Genomic DNA, 18,762 nt, shown 5'->3' on the forward strand with positions numbered 1-18,762 from the left:
ACTTACTTACATAGAAGACCCAAACTCAAGTCTCATAAGAACCCCAATTTTGCTTCCAAATACCTAACAATGCATACTTTTTTCACACCAATAGCAACTTAAAGGCTAATGAATGATCAAATAATTTGCTTTATGGATGCGTTTTGATTCCTCTATCTAATTCCGGAAACTTAGAGACAATTGTCCATCAAAGAAACTACCCTTATTCAAATGGGCAAAAACATTAAATGTTGTATGATCAACATTTTAGCTTCTAGTTCTTTCTAACTTTACCAAAAATTGAAAGCGGTGAAATACGTTTCATCGAAAGATAGGGCGTGCTATGAAAAACCAGACGCCAAATTAAAAATTTTGGGGAGGGTGTCGTATCAAATGTCATCTTTTGCGACATTACCTAAAGTAGAGTCGCAAAAGTTTTTTTCCAAAAAACCTTACGATCTATATTACTAAGAATTTGCGATGGTTGTGTTGTGACATCCCACATCGCCCAGGGGAGTGATCCTTATATGTATATTCCCATCTCCACCTAGCACGAGGCCTTTCGGGAGCTCACTGGTTTCGGGTTTCGTAGGAACTCCGAAGTTAAGCGAGTAGAGCACGAGAGCATTCCTAGGATGGGTGACCCATCGGAAAGTTATCGTGTGAGTTCCCAAAAACAAAAACGTGAGGGCATGGTCGGGGCACAAAGCGAACAATATCGTGCTACGGTGGAGTCGAGCCCGGGATGTGGTGGGGGCCCGGACCGGGATGTGACGTGTGTGCTCTGTCGCAAATAGAGGGTCGCAAAAGAGTCTTTTTCTTGTAGTGCCAAGACCCGATCTCTCCCTCTCAACCATTGTCTGAGCCAAATCTCATTTGGTATTAATATTATATTGAATTTTGTTGTAGGTCTATTTAACTGAAAAATTATAGGGTGGGAGAGAGAGCGGTGCGGTGTAAGGATCAAATACCAATTCCCCCCACCCCTCCCCCCACCAAAAAAAAGAGAGGATGTATTATGTAGAGTGATTGGATATGATTTGGTTTGGTAGGTCGGTTTCATTTGTAATTTTCTTTTTCTTTTTTTCAATTTAAATATTGTTCCTCTTGGAATGCGGAAGAATGTGAAAGTTATTTTTTGGGGGATTTTAGTTGGATGAAGACAGAGTTCAGGGTTTGGGATGTTGGGCGGAAGAGAGATTGGATTTTGGCTTGTTTTAGTTTAGGGTAATGCTAGGTAAACTTAATTTGTACATAAAATTTTGCAAACTCAATGGCATGGAAGACAATGGTTGATTATTACATAAGCACTGATAAACGTGGTATCTCCTATTGATGACACATCATTTAGTTTACAAACTAAATAAATGACATGGAAGGTGATGATTGAGTTGTTACTGAAACATTGATAAACGTGCTCGTTCCTATTGATGACACATCATTTAGTTTACAAATTTAGTCTCCCTAGCATCGCCCTTTAGTTGAAGCCCACTACTAATCTAGTAATTATGTAAACCATTTACCCGCGAATGTGGAAATTGATTTGTGCAATATAAGCATAGATCTGGGTATAGACACGAGTTTATGCAATAATACTAGGCAGAAAAATAATATTTCAACTAGGAACATTATAGAAGATGCTTAGCTTCGCACAATATAGAGATTAGCCCATTTTCGGGAAGAACATGGAATGGTAAAGGATCCAGCATGCGGAACAGTGAATTTCAAACGGAAATCGAGAGATGGGTTCAAAGTGTTATCTAATTGCTCACAAATAATGAATGCATTGACGATTTGCATTAATATGAATAACATAATAGACGAATTTCCAAGTTCGAAATACCCATTTCATGTTAACTTTTAAGAATCAAAACGACTTCTTTTCTTGCATTGTAAGGCGACCGCGACGGAGATGGATATGGAGATGCCTAATCATCAATCCCGGCTCTTGGTCTTGGCGATATAATTTGCTTCAACCACAGTGGCAAACTCCGGAGTTCCATTGTTTGCATTCAACGATAAGTCGAATTTATCTGTATAAATGCCGGTGACCTCCTATAATTAGAAATATAAATCAAAATTAATTAAGGAGGTATATAGAAACATAATAAGGTGAGTAAATATTCATTCACTGAAACAAATAACAAGCTAAATGGGCATTAAAGCAAACAAATCAATCAAGGTGGGGAGGAATAAGTATATCTCACTATCTCGTCCCCAGAAAGGGCAGAATCAATCAGATCATTCGATACTATCACTTCCACGCATCTCGGAAGTCGACATGCAGGCACACTTCCGGAGCTCTCTTGGAGTGTGAGTATCTGATAATTCCTGGACGACGATGTTGCCTAATGCAAGAAACAAACGGAATTGAATAATTTAAACACTTTCAACCTCTTTCTGCCAAATGATTTCAGAAGCATTTTTTGTTGTTAGAAAGTTTTTTTTTTTTAGCTAAAAACAAGGCAAGGTTTTGTATTTTTACTCGTTCTAAAACACTACCAAACAAGGCCTAATTAATTACCTGTTGCAACTTAGGAAATATGTTAGAGCATCGGGTCACAAGCCCTCGAATGCAAATCAAGGCATCCAAATGGGTTTCGCTGCGTTCAACAACATCATGTTAGAGATTCGGGAACAAAATTGAAATCAATATCATCAAAAAAGACGGACAATAGCCACTAAAGTAAAATTGGTTGCCCAAAGGCAAGGTGAAAAAATGAGAGTGGTTGTTCCATAAATACCTAATGTTGCGAATGGAAACGCACTTGCGGAGGTTGGTTATGCGAACGTAGATGCTTGGATGGACATTTTTGTAGTTTGGGTGTAAATTAAGCACAACATTTTTGGCAGCATCTTCAAAGGTTTCCAGAATAAGTCGGGGGGATTTGATCATCCAACGGGCAATTTGGATTTGAACGGGGAGAAGCTGCTCGTAATTGATCACCAGACTACACTTGTTGGCTGCAACAAAACAAATGGAGCATAAATCTTTTATCTTTGTGATCCAGATTTTTAAGAGGGACAATATACATATACTTATATATATATATATATATATATATATATTGATGTTTACCTGACACCATCTGATTGATGAGGCGCACGTACTCAACTTCAGTTTCATCATGCTGCTGCTGAACATTTTTACTGTGATGATTGACAAAGGTGAGTAGAAATTTTTTGAATTTCTCAGCTATAAATCTTCGCACTTCATCTTTAGCAACCCACTCTTTGATCGTCCCCTCAGGAAATAACATCTTCTCAAACTTGAGATCTTGGCCGAACTCGAAGCAGTAGTACTGGTCGCAGTGGTATTCGTCTCCAAAGTAGTCGTCCTCTTCCTCGATGCCGCTAAAGTATCCGTCGTCGTCGTCAACATTGTCGTCGTCGCTAATGTATTCGTCCTCATCGAAATCCATGATTAGCTGGTCATGCCCATTCATTCCTACTGCCATGCGTTGCATGCATAATCATTAGCTTTCAGTATTCTTAGAGAAAGCTGAATAATCACGACTTAGCGAAAACTTGAAAAGCAAACAAACAATATGTTTAACCCTAAACCCTATATATACTCTCCCTCGGAACTAGTGGAAGCCCATATGCTCAAACCGTTCAATATCCCTTAAGATCCTCCAGCGGTTAAAATTCAAGAAATCTAAAATATTTGTTAGTATATCTAAAAATCTCGGAAGAGGTAGTGTTGAAGATTTCACAATCAATTCATATCAAAACATCGGGTACGTACTACAATCAGAATTACAAAATAATAACAATAACAATTAAAAACAAGGAGAGAGAGAGAGAGAGAGAGAGAGAGAGAGAGAGAGGGAGTAATTATTTAAGTGTTACGCACTGTTAGCATGTGAAGATGGTGTGGTGCGGTGCTGCAGCTGATCGATCGGTTTTGATCAACCCTTTGCTCCTTCTGAAAACTGTGACTGAGAAGCTAGCGGAATCCAGATGATGTGATCAATTTCTTTAGCCTTAAGTTAGGGTTTTCAAGTCCAAGGAGGGAGAGATTAATTAAAGTCCTTTAAGAGTCAGGAGTTTTGATTGATGTTGGGACCCCTCCAATAAGCTTTATACGCCCGAGGTCCTCATTCCATTTAGTTTACTCTCCTAATCCAACTCAACCTTTTTTTTTAATTTTTTTTTTCTTTTTCCGTCTCTTTTTCGAGGATGGGGACATATTTGCAGTGGCACTAGAGCCAAGAAAACTCTCACCTCACCGAAGTTCCGATTCCCCCCATCCTCAAATCTAACTAATGACCTTTTTTTTTTCTTTTTTTCTTTTTTTTTTTTAAATCCCTTTCTATCACCAATTCGAGACGAACAGTCGAAGTAGAAGGATCATCAATGCGGAAACAATCTGAATTAAATTGCTCTCAAAATCAATATTTAGTAAACCTTTTTGATAACCAATTCGAGACCAAAGCCAGGCAAAAGGGCCACGTTTTGTACCCAGCTCGAAGGATCAGAGCTTCAGCAGAGAGAGGAGCTGAGTATGGAGAAGTCACTAACCGCCTTTGTACCCAGCTCGAAGGAGAGACGGTTATCCACGTGGAACCGGCTGCAACGGATTTGATATTTTGCAATTGGTGTACCGTTTTGGTTTCCTAAATGTAAGTGACCTATCTTAAATTGTTTTAAAATTTTAAATTCGTTTATAATACATTTTTTTTATGATTTGTTAAAATTGTTTCTCTTAAAACTCTGCAAAACCAATATAGACGTACATGCATGTTTTTCACGTTATTTTCATATGTACTGAGTTTTGTCGATTCTTCAAATCTTTATTCATAGTTTGGTGTGGAAGCATATTTTTCAATCTTGATATGTATTTCAGACTGCTCTAATGCAGGTGGTCAAAGTTTCAAATTCGTATGTAAGTGCAGCAAGCACACTACCTCGAAAAATTACTGACCTAATCAACGTATGTGAGCTTATTATGTAAATTTCCACACTTCATCCATCCCTAACCACGCAAGGAGAGTTTCTTTTTACCAAAAACGTTTGCTTCTATCTCTTTGTGGTACATGTTTGAACATATGTTTTCGTAACTAGACCTCCAAAACGGTAATTATTAGGCACATGCACGTACAAGGTCTAGATCTCGACTCGACATAAAGAAGGAATTTAACTAACAAATATATCAATGTAGCATGATAAATAAATTACATTTGTCGATATTTACCAAAAATTTATCCGGTATAAGTATCAAGAGAGACTTGCAAGTAAATTCAACATAGGTTGGGCAATATCAAATATCCTAGTAGTTTCAAGGACGATGTCGTCCGAAGCGGCAAAGAAGGCGAGGATGTGCGAGACGAAGGGCCTCTCGCCGTCGAATAAGGCTTCCCATAGGCGGATGTCGTGGCAGAGGTCGACCTCTTCGGCGGTCCAGAATGAGGCTTCCGCCTTCTTGCACATTACCTAGATTTCGGGTATTGGCAAGCTGTCACAACCCGTCCCAGAATTTTAATTCCGAGGACGTGAAGTTATGAAAATGCCCTTAAACGGGACTAAGGGGCGTAAAATATGTTGTAACTTGATGATTTGGGGATTGGGTAGGATCCCACCTCCCTCAAATCTCTCCCTCATTCCCGTGCCTTGTCTCTCTCTCTCTCCTCCCTCACAAATCTCTCATTCTCTGAGAGTTCTCTCTCTCTCCTTCGAACTCACACAGACCACCCACAAACCACCCCAAAACTATACCAACGAAGGATCTAAGACCACCATCATTCTCCTGAGGACCACACGAACACGATGGTACCAATTTTAGGTGAGTTTCACTTCGGAAAACATGGATTTCAATTTCACTGTGCGTGTGCACTGTTCATGCACACGTAAAACTTGATGTTTTCTGGGATTTTGAAGCTTGTAGGAAGCTTGGTGAGGTCCTAAGGAAGCTCGGAGTGCTTCGTTTGAAGGATTTGGACGTCGGGATCACGAACTGTAAGTCCGGCCGAATTTTCGTATTTTTGGAAAAGTTTGATTCCGTTGTTTTTAGGCCCTAAAACTAGTCCAACGTGGTAGATTATGATTAGGGCTTCATTTTGGTATAAATTACGTGAAAAATGGACATAGGAACACGGAGAATGACAAGTTCAAAGTTTGGCCGGAGCTGTCGGGGCTTTTTCCGGCGAAACCACGGCGAGTTAGGGGTCGAGACAGGTATGGATGTGTTCGTCTCGTTAATACCTTCATTTTGATATATAGTACGTCGAAAATGGTTAAGAAATGAAGAAGTTATGACACTTTGAAATTTACCCAGAAATTCCGGCAAAACACTATCTCCGGCGAAACCAGTCCGGCGACGCGAGGAAGAAGACGCGCGCGTGGGCAGCGCGTGAACAGTGCGCGTGGGGGGCGCGTGAGAGCTCCAAATTGAGTTCTGAAAATTGTCACGCGTTCGTGACGTCGTGTAGATCACCGTGGTATATTCATACACCCAAATTGAGCAACGTATGAGAAAGTTATGGACGAATGTTTGGTGTATGTGCGTTAAATAACGTCAATTTGGTTACTTTTTGTATAGGTGAAAATTATACAGAAGAAGAATGTAACCAATCTAGGGGAGGCTCAGGGACCTATGAGACGTCGATGTGATCAGTGAGTGGGCAGTTATTTTTCAGTATATATATATATATATACGTATGCTTGACGTATTTCCCAGAAACGTATTTTAAAAGAAATACGAATTAATTATCCTGTCATATATGCATCATATTTTAATATGTGCATTACCATAATTATGCATACTGTTGCATGGTGCTGAGGAGGCCCAGGTAAGCTACGATTGAAATACTATCATCACATGCATTAGTAGTGGCATACATTTATATATGTGTATTGGTGCTGTGGACGCACAGGTAAGTGCCAGGTAAGTGGTATTCATGTTGTTATGCAGTAGTAGGTTGAGAGGATTAGAGAGCTCATAATCTGCACCCCCGGTGTTAGTGCTCCCGTCCAAGGCCAGGGCACAGCCTTCACGTGTATGTTCACCAGCACCGCATGCTCGTCTTGGATCCAAGTTAGGTGCAAGCCTGTCGTGGAGACCACATTAGGTGGTTCCGACTTGTAGGTGACCCGCGATTTATCGCACAGCTTCACGTGATCGTAGCACTAGAGCATACATATATATTACACCCAGCTTGTCGTGCAGACCACGTTAGGTGGTTCCGACTCGTGTGCAGATTCAGTGATTGAGTTGAGCGTGGAGCTCTAAGTGCAGCGGTACATGTCACGTTAGGTGACTCCCGGCTGCCAGATTATATATTGTGATGTGATTACGCTTGAGCATTTACATTTATTATGAGATTCTATTGTGGCATATTCTCAAGCATGAATGGCATATTGTGAGCATGAATGGCATATCATGGAACATGATTGACATATCTATACATACGTATATATGTTTATTTTCTGGGAAATTATACTTGTTTTACGGCGAGGGGTTACAAAGTTTTGAGAAGTGTTTAGAATTGGAAAAGAATTGTTTTACTGACCCACTCAACTTTGTTTTGCGCCCCTCCAGGTTCAAGAATTGCAAAGGTGTGGTGACTACGAGGAAATTCAACGGAGTTCTGACAGAATGGACCAAATAAGGACTCACCTTCGGGTGTTGCATTTTAGAAGTAGTATATTTTAAAGCTTCCGAACTGTGCAAATGGTTACGTCACTCTCACGTGACGGCCAGCATACCCTCCTTCGGGACGGGGTGTGTCACAAGCTCCGTCATGGCCCAGTGCAGACAGTGCAACTGTCCAGGGCCCAGAATGTTATGGGGCACCAAAATTTGCTATACTAACAAATGTGGGGATATATAAGACAAAATAAATAAAAATTTGCAAACCCAGAAGTCGCGTCTTCTGAGTCTGACTCTTATCTTCGTATTCCTTCTTCGCAACTTGGAAGTCGCGTCGTGACACCTCACAGATCATAAAGTCATTATTAGGTATTATTCGCTATATATATATATATATATTTTGGACGAGAGGTATTATTTGATATTATATATTTGGTTTTCTGACTCTTTTCTTAGTAATTTATTAATTTTTACAATATATGTTTGTTGGAATGATTGCGGTCTGGCCTCTCCTCCGATTTGGCCTCTTTCTTTTTAATGGATTTATTTTTTATTGCAGTTTGATAATGGATTTATGGCTCTATTTTGCAGCCAAATGTGAGACTGCATTTTGAGACGTCTGCAAAACCCGATTGGCGACTGCAAATTGCAAAACTCCTCGTCTACGAATTTCAGATTGGCATGGTTTGCTAGCTTGGGTTGATAATATTAGGTACTTTTTATAATGTATATTAGTAATTTTCTATTATATAGTTGGAATGATATGTGCAATGATAATTGTCACATCCCGCCCCGGGCCCCCATCACATCTCTGGCTCGACTCCATCGTAACACGATATTGTCCGGTTTGGGCCCCAAACACACTCTCACGATTTTGTTTCTGGGAACTCACGAGCAACTTCCCAAGAGGTCACCCATCCTGGGATTGCTCTAGCCCAAACTCGCTTTCACTTTGCTACTCTCTTTCACTTTGCTACTCTCCCCGTGCAAGTCCACCCAACAAATTAATTTTACCAAAATAATTGAATTAACACCCCAAGACCCGATCTCTCCCTCCCAACCATTGACAGTGCCAGGTCTCATTTGGTATTAATGTTATATTGAATTTTGGTGTATGCCTATTTAACTGAAAAATTATAGGGTGGGAGAGAGAGATGCAACACGAAGGAGAGAGAATTTGATGAATTGTAATGTGGATGTTATGTCACCTTATTATTCGTTTATTTATTTATAATAGTAGGAATGTAAATTGCTTACCTTTTAGTTATTACAACTATCTAAAAGATACCACAGAATCCTAATATGATTTATGCAATCACTTTTCTAACCAAATTAAGACTGCAACATATTTTTATTATTTATTATTTTATTTACAAATCATAGTTTTGTGCGTGGATCAAATATCAATTCCCCCCCACCACCCAAAAAAGAAAAGAAAAAGAGAATATATTATGTAGAGTGATTGGGTATGATTTGGTTTGGTCGGTCGGTTTTATTTGTAATTTTCTTTTTTGAAAAAAAATATTGTTCCTCCTGGAATGTGGAAGAATGTGAAAGTTAATTTTTGGGGTATTTTAGTTCCCTCCCCCTCCCCCCCCCCAAAAAAAAAGAAAAGAAAAAGAGAATATATTATGTAGAGTGATTGGGTATGATTTGGTTTGGTCGGTCGGTTTTATTTGTAATTTTCTTTTTTGAAAAAAAATATTGTTCCTCCTGGAATGTGGAAGAATGTGAAAGTTAATTTTTGGGGTATTTTAGTTGGATGAAGAAAGAGTTCAGGGTTTGGGATGTTGGGCGGAAGAGAGATCGGATTTTGGCTTGTTTTAGTTGAGGGTAATGCTACGTAAACTAAATTTGTAGATAAAATTTTGCAAACTAAATGACATGAAAGACGATGGTTGAGTTATTACATAAGCATTGATAAACGTGGTATTTCCTAATGATGACACATCATTTAGTTTACAAATTAACTAAATGACATGGAAGGTGATGATTAGGTTGTTACTTAAGCATTGATAAACGTACTAATTCCTATTGGTGACACATCATTTAGTTTACAAATTTAGGAGAGATTTTTCAATGTGACCGTCACACGGGGTGGTACACCACGTGTTGCTATATAAATGGTGGGATGTGTGTTAAAAAATTAATAACTTAAAAAATAAAAATTTTCACTACTTACATAAAAACATGTGGTGTACCACCTGTATTCCCGTCACAACTAAAAATTTGTTCAAATTTAGCTTCCCTAGCATCACCCTTTAGTTGAAGACCACTACTCATCTAGTAATTATGTAAAACATTTACCCGCGAATGTGGAAATTGATTTGTGCAAAATAAGCATAGATGTGGACATAGACATGTGTTTATGCAATAATACAAGGCAGAAAAATAATATTTCAACTAGGAACATTATAGAAGATCCTTAGCTCCGCACAGTATAGAGATTAGCATACTTCGCCCAAGTTCGATTCCCACACCACCCCCCCCCCCTCAAATCTAACTAATGACCCTTTTTTTTTTTTTTTTAAAACCTCTTTCTATCACCAATTCGAGACGAACAGTCGAAGTAGAAGGATCATCAATGCGGAAACAATCTGAATTGAATTGGTCTCAAAATCAATATTTTGTAAACCTTTTTGATAACCAATTCGAGACCAACCCTCAACTAGAGTCGCAGATTACCACCCCTACACCAAAGCCAGGCAAAAGTTCCATATTTGCCGTGTTCGTGTCGTTTTCGTATAATACATGTTATCTTAAAGGTTCATGTCATGTTACATCCATTATCTTAACGTACGGATTCTTAACAAGTCGGGTCATTTTACCCCGTTATGACCCGTTAAGAATTCTTTTTCTTCCTAAATTTGCTCATATCACATTACCACATAAATATTACTTAAAAACAAAAAACCACAAATTTCACCAACCCTAGAAACGAAAAACCCTAAATTGAAGAAACGAAACCAATCTTAACTTGAAAACTAATTCGAAGCAAAACCCTATATTTTCAAAGTAATTCGAAAGAATCAAATAGGAAGTAAAAGGTAAACTCATACTAAAAAGTCGAATACGAATGCGAAGTAAAAGTTATAAATGGTAATCATAAGAAGAAGTAAAAGTATATAATTGTTTTTCAGATAAAGGTAACATCTGAAACGTACGCAGCCATCACTCGATATCGATCTCGATCATGTCACGCACACCTCGCGATGGCAGCACCCTTGAAAAAGAAAAAGAAAACTACAGTCAGTTAAAAACCCACATGATACAAATTATTAAAACTTAAAAGGGAATTAAGCAAATGAAATCAAGCAAGCAAGATGTTCAGAGACGTACCTTTTAACCTGAAACATGTGGATTGCAAACAAATGCTCCCTCATCTTAGCTATCTCACCCCTGCGCCTCGCGGGCTCCCCAACCTTGAAGGCAGTTCCAGGCATCCTCCCTGTAGACCCCGAGGCATAGCGTTTCTTCAGCGACCAGGAGGAATACTTCACTTCAAATCTAAGTCTGCACCTTCGCACATAGCCGTCATCCAACCTGACCAAAATGTTGTGTACATCATTCCAGCTTGTCAGCTGCTGGCGGGTTGCTTCGCCAAGCCTGAAAATCCTCTTGCCCAGGTGCATGAACACGGGCACATTGGCAGAATGCGTGTCTTCTTGCCGAATGTTCCTGACATAGTTTTTGGTCAGGAGCCCAGAACCAAGAATCAGGGCAAGCACACAAAATAATGCTTCGATTGGGAAACAGATGGAGTTGTAGCCAGCCAAATTAAAATTTAAAGGGTTTAAAATCACATAAATATATCAAGTCATTTCTCAAATTCCAAGAAGCTGAATTTATACACATATGATAGTAAATAAGCAAGTGAGTCAGTCCTACCAGACACGGGGCCTCGCCATTTCTTCAACATTAGGAAGCATTTCTTCAACATTAGGAATCATTTCTTCGGATCGCGCGACACCGCCTTCCAAAACAATTTGAAAGAAAAATAAATAAACATTTTGAGAGAGAGAGAGAAAGAGAGAGAGAGAGAGAGAGAGAGAGAGAGAGAGAGATTTCTTCGGATCGAGCGTCACCGCCTTCCAAAACAATGGAAAGAAATATAAAGAAAACGAACGAGAGAAAAAGAGAGAAAGAGAGAAAGAGAGAGAGAGAGAGAGAGATGGAGACCTGCCATTTCTTCAACATTAGGAAGCATTTCGCTGCATTGATCGTCACCGCCTCCCATAGCAAGAAAAATCAAGAAAGCAGAGAGAAGAGAGAGAGAGAGAGAGAGAGAGAATCAGAGCTTCAGCAGAGAGAGGAGCTGAGTATGGAGAAGTCACTATCGCCTTTGTACCCAGCTCGAAGGAAAGACCGTTATCCACGTGGCCGAACCGGCTGTATCAAATGGAGAAGTCACTAACCGTCTCTGTACCCAGCTCGAAGGAGAGACCGTTATCCACGTGGCCGAACCGGCTGCAACGGATTTGATATTTTGCAATTGGTGTACCGTTTTGGTTTCCTAAATGTAAGTGACGTATCTTTAATTGTTTGAAAATTTTAAATTCGTTTATAATACATTTGTGTATGATTTGTCAAAATTGTTTCTTTTAAAACTGCAAAACTAATATAGAAGTACATGCATGTTTTTCACGTTATTTTCATATGTACTGAGTTTTGTCGATTCTTCAAATCTTTATTCATAGTTTGGTGTGGAAGCATATTTTTCAATCTTGATGTGTATTTCAGACTGCTCTAATCCAGGTGGTCAAAGTTTCAAATTCGTATGTAAGTGCAGCAAGCACGCTACCTCGAAAAATTACTGGCCTAATCAACGTATGCCAGCTTATTATGTAAATTTCCACACTTCATCCATCCCCAACCACTCAAGGAGAGTTTCTTTTTACCAAAAACGTTTGCTTCTATCTCGTTGTGGTACATATTTGAACATATGTCAATGTAGCATGATAAATAAATTACACATCAACTCGTACAAGTTCTAGATCTCGACTCGACATAAAGAAGTAATTTAACCAACAAATATATCGATGTAGCATGATAAATAAATTACATTTGTCGATATTTACCAAAAATTTATCCGGTATAAGTATCAAGAGAGACGTGCAAGTAAATTCAGCATAGGTTGGGCAATATCAAATATCCTAGTAGTTTCCAGGACGATGTCGTCCGAAGCGGCAAAGGAGGCGAGGATGTGCGAGACGAAGGGCCTCTCGCCGTCGAATAAGGCTTCCCATAGGCGGATGTCGTGCCAGAGGTCGACCTCTGTCGTAAATAGAGGGTCGCAAAAGAGTCTTTTTCTTGTAGTGCCAAGACCTGATCTCTCCCTCTCAACCATTGTCTGAGCCAAATCTCATTTGGTATTAATATTATATTGAATTTTGTTGTAGGTCTATTTAACTTAAAAATTATAGGGTGGGAGAGAGAGGTGCTGTGCGAAGGAGAGAGAATTTGATAAATTGTGATGAAGATGTTATGTCACCTCATTATGCGTTTATTTATTTATAATAATAGGAATGTAAATTTCTTACCTTTTGGTTATTGCAACCATCTAAAAGATACTACAGAATCCCAATATGATTTACGCAACCACATTTCTAACCAAATTAAGACTGCAACATATTTTTATTATTTATTATTTTATTTACAAGTCATAGTTTTGTGCGAGGATCAAATATCAATGAAAAACAAATACGTTGATAATTTGATATGTCATCAATGAAAAACAAATACGTTAATCAATATTTAAATAACAATCTAAATTATCAATAACCACGTCATGTGGTTTGCAAAATTTGGTATAAATAGTTTGCCTCCCTTCCATTAACAATTAACTTTTCTTAACTTTGTCTTTATATTAATTTTCTTACCAATTAATTCATTATCAACCAATGTAAACTCATTACCAATTAATGCAACATCCCGTCCCTAATTTTACGATTTTATTAATTTTAAAAAGATGAAATTGATGAAAATGCCCCTGGAGACGAGATTGTTGATTTTTGTTGACCGTCATTTTGTGATACGTATGAGTTATTATTTTACCGTATTCTTGAAGTACTCGACGGTACGAACGCGTAGGTGCATGTGGAACCAAAATAGGAGTTACGGTTAAAATTTCACGGATTTACTAATCCGAAATATTTTTTTTTAAGAAATTATTACTTTTATTATTTTATTAATATTTGGGGATATTTTTAATATTTTATTATTTTTCTGGCAGTGGGACCCATACTCACACCGAACTCACCTTTCCTTCTCTTCCGCATGGCATTCTCTCCCAACTTTCTCAAGCACTCTCTCTCTTCTCCCTCACTTCCCTCCCGAGTCTCTCTTTTGCAACACCGACGGCAACACCTGCCACCACACACCATCTTTTCTGAAGAACACCTCATTCACGAACTCTTTCTCAACAAATGATGACGGAGTCACATAACCCAAAGCCCTGGACGTGGCCACTCTCTCTTCATTTTCCTTATCGATGCACAGTGGCACCGCCACAGTTCAAGAATTTCTCCGACGAGGGTAAACTTCGAAAACTCCTTAAACTTTTTCAAATCACATTTTTTAGTACGATTAAAATATTTTTAAAAGTTTGAAGTGATGGTTGAATGCAGAACAAACTCGGGGAAATCTCTCCAGTTTTCTAGCAAAGGACCCGCGGGTTGCAGGCTATTTTCCGACCACTACTTGACCCAATATCGGCATGACTCAAATCCCTACTTTCCTAGCTACACTATGGTATTTAAATGGCGAGTTTTGGTTGAGTTTTTGGAGCTAAACAGAGCCGTGGTAGTTTCCTGGCCAAAATACCCAGCTCTCAACGGTTGCAGCGGCAATCGAGGAAATAAAAAGGCCCAAGTCGAATCTATGAACCGGCCCAAACCTTCAGCCAGTTGACTCGATTCGGCCTATTTCCAAAAATGCATCTGGAACCTGGAATTTTCTTGGGATATTCTTTAGAATATTCCTTGTGTTGACTTTTACGAAATTTTCTCTAAAATCTTCCTAGGCTAATTTCGATGCCTCGAGTCCATTTTGGACATCCATTTAGTGAAATTCCGAAGTTTTAACGTAATTGACCGCCGCGGCTCGGTTGACTTTTTAAGGTTGATCGTTGACTTTTTACGAAAATTGCCTGGAACCATTCCTAGTGTATTTCGCCGCCATGATTCCAAATCCGCACTCCGTTTTCCGATGTTTAATCGTTCTAGTTGAGTTTTATTAATGGGTCCCAATATGATGCTTAGGTGCGATTCCTATCGGAGACTCTGGCCTTCATAGTCCGAACGGCTGCGGCCTTGTATATGTGAGTGGGTCTTTTCTTTTATATGGTATTTGTATTTATTGAGTTTCGATGTATCTATATTTAGTATTGAATTTTCTACGTGATGCCATAATTAAACTAACGTGTATGAGAAATGTCTTACGATTGGGAAATTATAAAATAATCCTGCGGGATGCTCATGTAAGAGGACTATAGTGGATGCTTTAATTAAATGTACGGCTATGGATAGTATTATGTTGACTAAAGTTATTGAATTATTGTGGCATGACCATATTTACGTTATCTACTCATCGTGTGCTACACTAGCATTTGTACTCGCCTGGACCAGGGCCAGGCTTCACGTCACGCTCACTTTGGATCCACTGTAGGTGCCAGTCCTGTCCTAGATTGCTATAGGCAATTAGGACTCGTATGTGATGCGCATATCGCTTATCTTCACATGATTGTAGTACTAGAGCATAAATCATTATTGCACCCAGTCATGTTCATGTCAGAATACCTCTGCATGAACTCGTGTGTCAGCATATGTGAATGAGCACTCGATACGATATGTTTGTTTATGCGAGATTATGTGATTACCGGAACTTAGTTGTTTATTTTCAAAATATTGTGAAGTATTGAAATCTGGAGATATTGAGGTTATGGTAAGTATTTTCATAATATACATAGTATGTTATTTTTTGAAAACTATACTTGTTTTATGGCGAGGGGTTATTATGTTTTCGAAAAGGTTTTTACAAAGCTTTATTTTTAGGCACACTCACCCTTGTTTTTCGCCCTCCAGGTTTTAGTAGCAGAGCTTTCGTGTTGATGAGGATTCTTGGCAAATCTTGGTGTAGGAGATTCCCTTCGTTTGTATAATTTTCATTCTACTTACTTTACTTATGCTTTGACATCACTTGTGAAATGGGTTCATTCCCGCTCACAAGCACACTCTCGCATTTAGGCATTTTTAGGTTTAAATTTACTCACATTTTCCACCTCGCTACACTTTATGACTTCGGCCGACATAGCTCGATTCGGAATTCAAGTTAACACTCTGGGTCGGGGTGTGTCAATTAACATTCCTTAGTTAGAAACGTTTCAAGAATGAATCTATTCCAGGAAAAAATTGTAATTTTCAGAATGTTTACTTTTTTTTTTTTTATTAAAAACATTCCACTATTAATTATTAAATGGAGTTTTGATGAAGTCGTTCACGAACCGTCCCGAAATGTCAACGAAAGAAAATGGAAAACAAATGCCGCAAGGATTTGGGGTTAGAATCAAAGTCTATGTTTGGACCTAATCCAAACTTATTTCTGTCAAGTTATGATTTTGGGCTTTTGCCCCGTGTGCCGAAGATGTTATTGGGCTTAATTCGGATTGAGTGCAAACTCAAAGACGGTGCGTTTAGTCATTCCATTCTATCACTGACAAATGAAGCCTCGAGGAGGAGTCAATCCTTTTCTCTCGCTTGGTCAAAAGCACGTACACACAGGATGTGGATCTCCACTCGACATTTTACCAAAAATTCAGCATGGACCAAGCGATATCCATATCGCAATAGTTTTACATCCTTTTCTCTCGATTGAGAGATTGGAGGCTATCGGGAATCCCATCAACACAAGTCCAATCCTCTAGTCAACTAGGGTTTAGAGTTTTACTCCAGGTACAATACAAAGCTAGGGTTTAGTCCTTTGTCCAACATGGCTTCTTATGTTGTAATTAGCCTAGAATTAAGGAATCATGTTCTCCTTGTTATTGTAAATAGATTAGGAAACAAGAAAAACAAAAGGTGGTAAAAAGATGATGATTACGAGGCCGGCTGTTATATTGTTTTCCAAATTTGCCTCAACAATTTTCAGAATTTAGATTTTACTAAATAGGACGTCATATAATATTTGTCATGACAACATGTCCACGTAAAAATGTGAATCTAATATATATATATATATATACAACTCTCGAAAAATGTGTGTTGCACGAATCTCTAGTTCACATTTATTTATAAAAATTAAAACGCTTTTGGAGCGTAATTGCATTCACAATAAGAAAATATCATGATGTCTAAATTACAACTTTGAGAGTATACGAACCCGGCCCTTCTCTTACCAGAGAGGCTAAAACTGCTTGCATTCTTCTAGATAACTTCAACTTGGCATGTCTCTGAACCCTTTTGAAACAACAAAATTTCCTTGCACAAGTCCTCTTTTGTAAGACATGCGGGATTACCTACGAAATTCCTTGTAGAAATAGTAATCTTATTCAAAACCTCACCGTAGTTTAACAAGTACTTGAGCACTTGAACCTCCTCCTGTTCTCCGTGGAATCCACGCATAGAGACAGTCTTAAGGTGTGACGAGAGACACCCCGGCACAAGCGTTGGTGGATTGACTGGCTTGTAATCGTGATTCCATGCCGTACGATGAAGGTTTAAGATCAAGTGTTTCATACTAGGACATTTCTTGAGCAACTCTATTACAAGGTCCCAGCAAAAGCAACGAAGATCTAACTCCAGTTGGTTCAGATTCTCATAATCCGGCAGATAGCGTGCTTCCAGATACTGAGGAGCTAAAAATGTTAAATATTTAACACTTGAAGTACCTGCAAGTAACTTAGATATATTGGGAACATAAGATGGATATCGATGCTTATGTTTTGGTGCTATATATTTGACGTGAACTTTGGCCTTGACCAAAGATTTAGAATTGTCCAAAACATAATTCGACGTCAAAGAAGGCCAATCGATGTTGACATTGAGGTTTTCAAGTCTCGGGGCATCAACGAAAAACTTGCAGTCGAGATTATCAGTTGTTAACGTCTTCAGCTGAGGTGCGGAGATGTTAAGTTCCAAAACATCTCCACCCACGTTTTCAACTATAGTCAAATCTTCAAGAGCAGGGCAGTTCAGAAAGATCTTTACCCTTCTCTCATTAATATAGTCCCGAAACGTAACATGAAGGTACTTGAGGCTTGGGAAACAACCTGATGTAGATGGACTATAGGTAAGACAATTTGTGTCCAACTTCAGACTCACCAATGATCTGCACTGGAAAACGCTAGGAGGCATTTCAAATTTCTCGAAGGAATCATAATTATTATTACTAAACAAATAAAGATCAAGGTCAATGACATTGTTTTTTATGGCAGTGGATATCCATCTATGAATGCGAGAGAAATCTTCATCTTTGAAAGCGAAAGAGTGACAGTGAAGACATAGTCTTCTAATGTTGCATGATGAGCCGCATAATTTAATCACGCAGTCAACAAATCTCATAAACCTCGTTTGTTGTTGAGGTCCAGAAGAAAAATCTCTGCTATCAAACTGTAGGCTAATGGGAGCACTGGTACACCATACGTTGTTCCATCTTGTAGACAAAATCGTGGTCCGCACGGCATGTAAAGTTGGAAGGAACGAAAGTAAGTGACAAAGAATTGCATCCGGTAATTCACTGATCCTATCTCCAGGAGGAGTTTGGCGTTTTGCTTTCGAATCCATTGCTCCTTAAAGACGATCTTGTTGGTTTTGGAGTTCTGATCATACGAACATATGAATGGTATATATAGGCTAAAGACTAAGTTAGAGTTATCGGTTTTCTTGTAGTCCGGTTAGAGATTAAGTCCAACACATCTAAGGGCTTACTTGTGAAACAAGGGATTAAAATTAGCGAGAGAACTAACTCCTTGCGGTATTGGTATATTTAAATTTGATACCGATCCTATATAGATATATATCCGGATTACGTACTGTGTGAGAAAGTAAAGGAATTTGGAGCTAAAATTATTTATTCAAAATCAATGAAATCTTTGTAAGTTAGTCATATATCAGTGATCGATTATTGTTTTGAACCTCAATAAAATATTTTGATTAATTAGGCACAAATTAACGAGCAATGCTATAGTGAGAAAGTGA

The 18,762-nt window shown here is 38.7% G+C and overlaps 2 protein-coding genes across 2 annotated transcripts; both read right to left on the minus strand.

The window, feature by feature from the left end:
- Positions 1 to 1,914: 1,914 nt before the first annotated feature.
- Positions 1,915 to 3,437, minus strand: LOC137739222 (DNA replication licensing factor MCM2-like). Its single transcript, XM_068478770.1, has 5 exons — positions 3,059 to 3,437; positions 2,724 to 2,943; positions 2,504 to 2,582; positions 2,187 to 2,327; positions 1,915 to 2,034 (listed from the first exon to the last, which is right to left on the minus strand). The coding sequence occupies exons 1-5, from the start codon at positions 3,435 to 3,437 to the stop codon at positions 1,915 to 1,917; spliced, it is 939 nt and encodes a 312-aa protein (XP_068334871.1).
- A 13,552-nt stretch (positions 3,438 to 16,989) lies between these two features.
- On the minus strand, positions 16,990 to 18,348 carry LOC137739224 (F-box/FBD/LRR-repeat protein At5g22660-like). Its single transcript, XM_068478773.1, has one exon. The coding sequence runs from the start codon at positions 18,346 to 18,348 to the stop codon at positions 16,990 to 16,992; it is 1,359 nt and encodes a 452-aa protein (XP_068334874.1).
- Between the last annotated feature and the right edge of the window lie 414 nt (positions 18,349 to 18,762).

The sequence above is a fragment of the Pyrus communis genome, chromosome 7, assembly GCF_963583255.1.
Source record: "Pyrus communis chromosome 7, drPyrComm1.1, whole genome shotgun sequence".
NCBI classification, from domain to species: Eukaryota; Viridiplantae; Streptophyta; class Magnoliopsida; order Rosales; family Rosaceae; genus Pyrus; species Pyrus communis.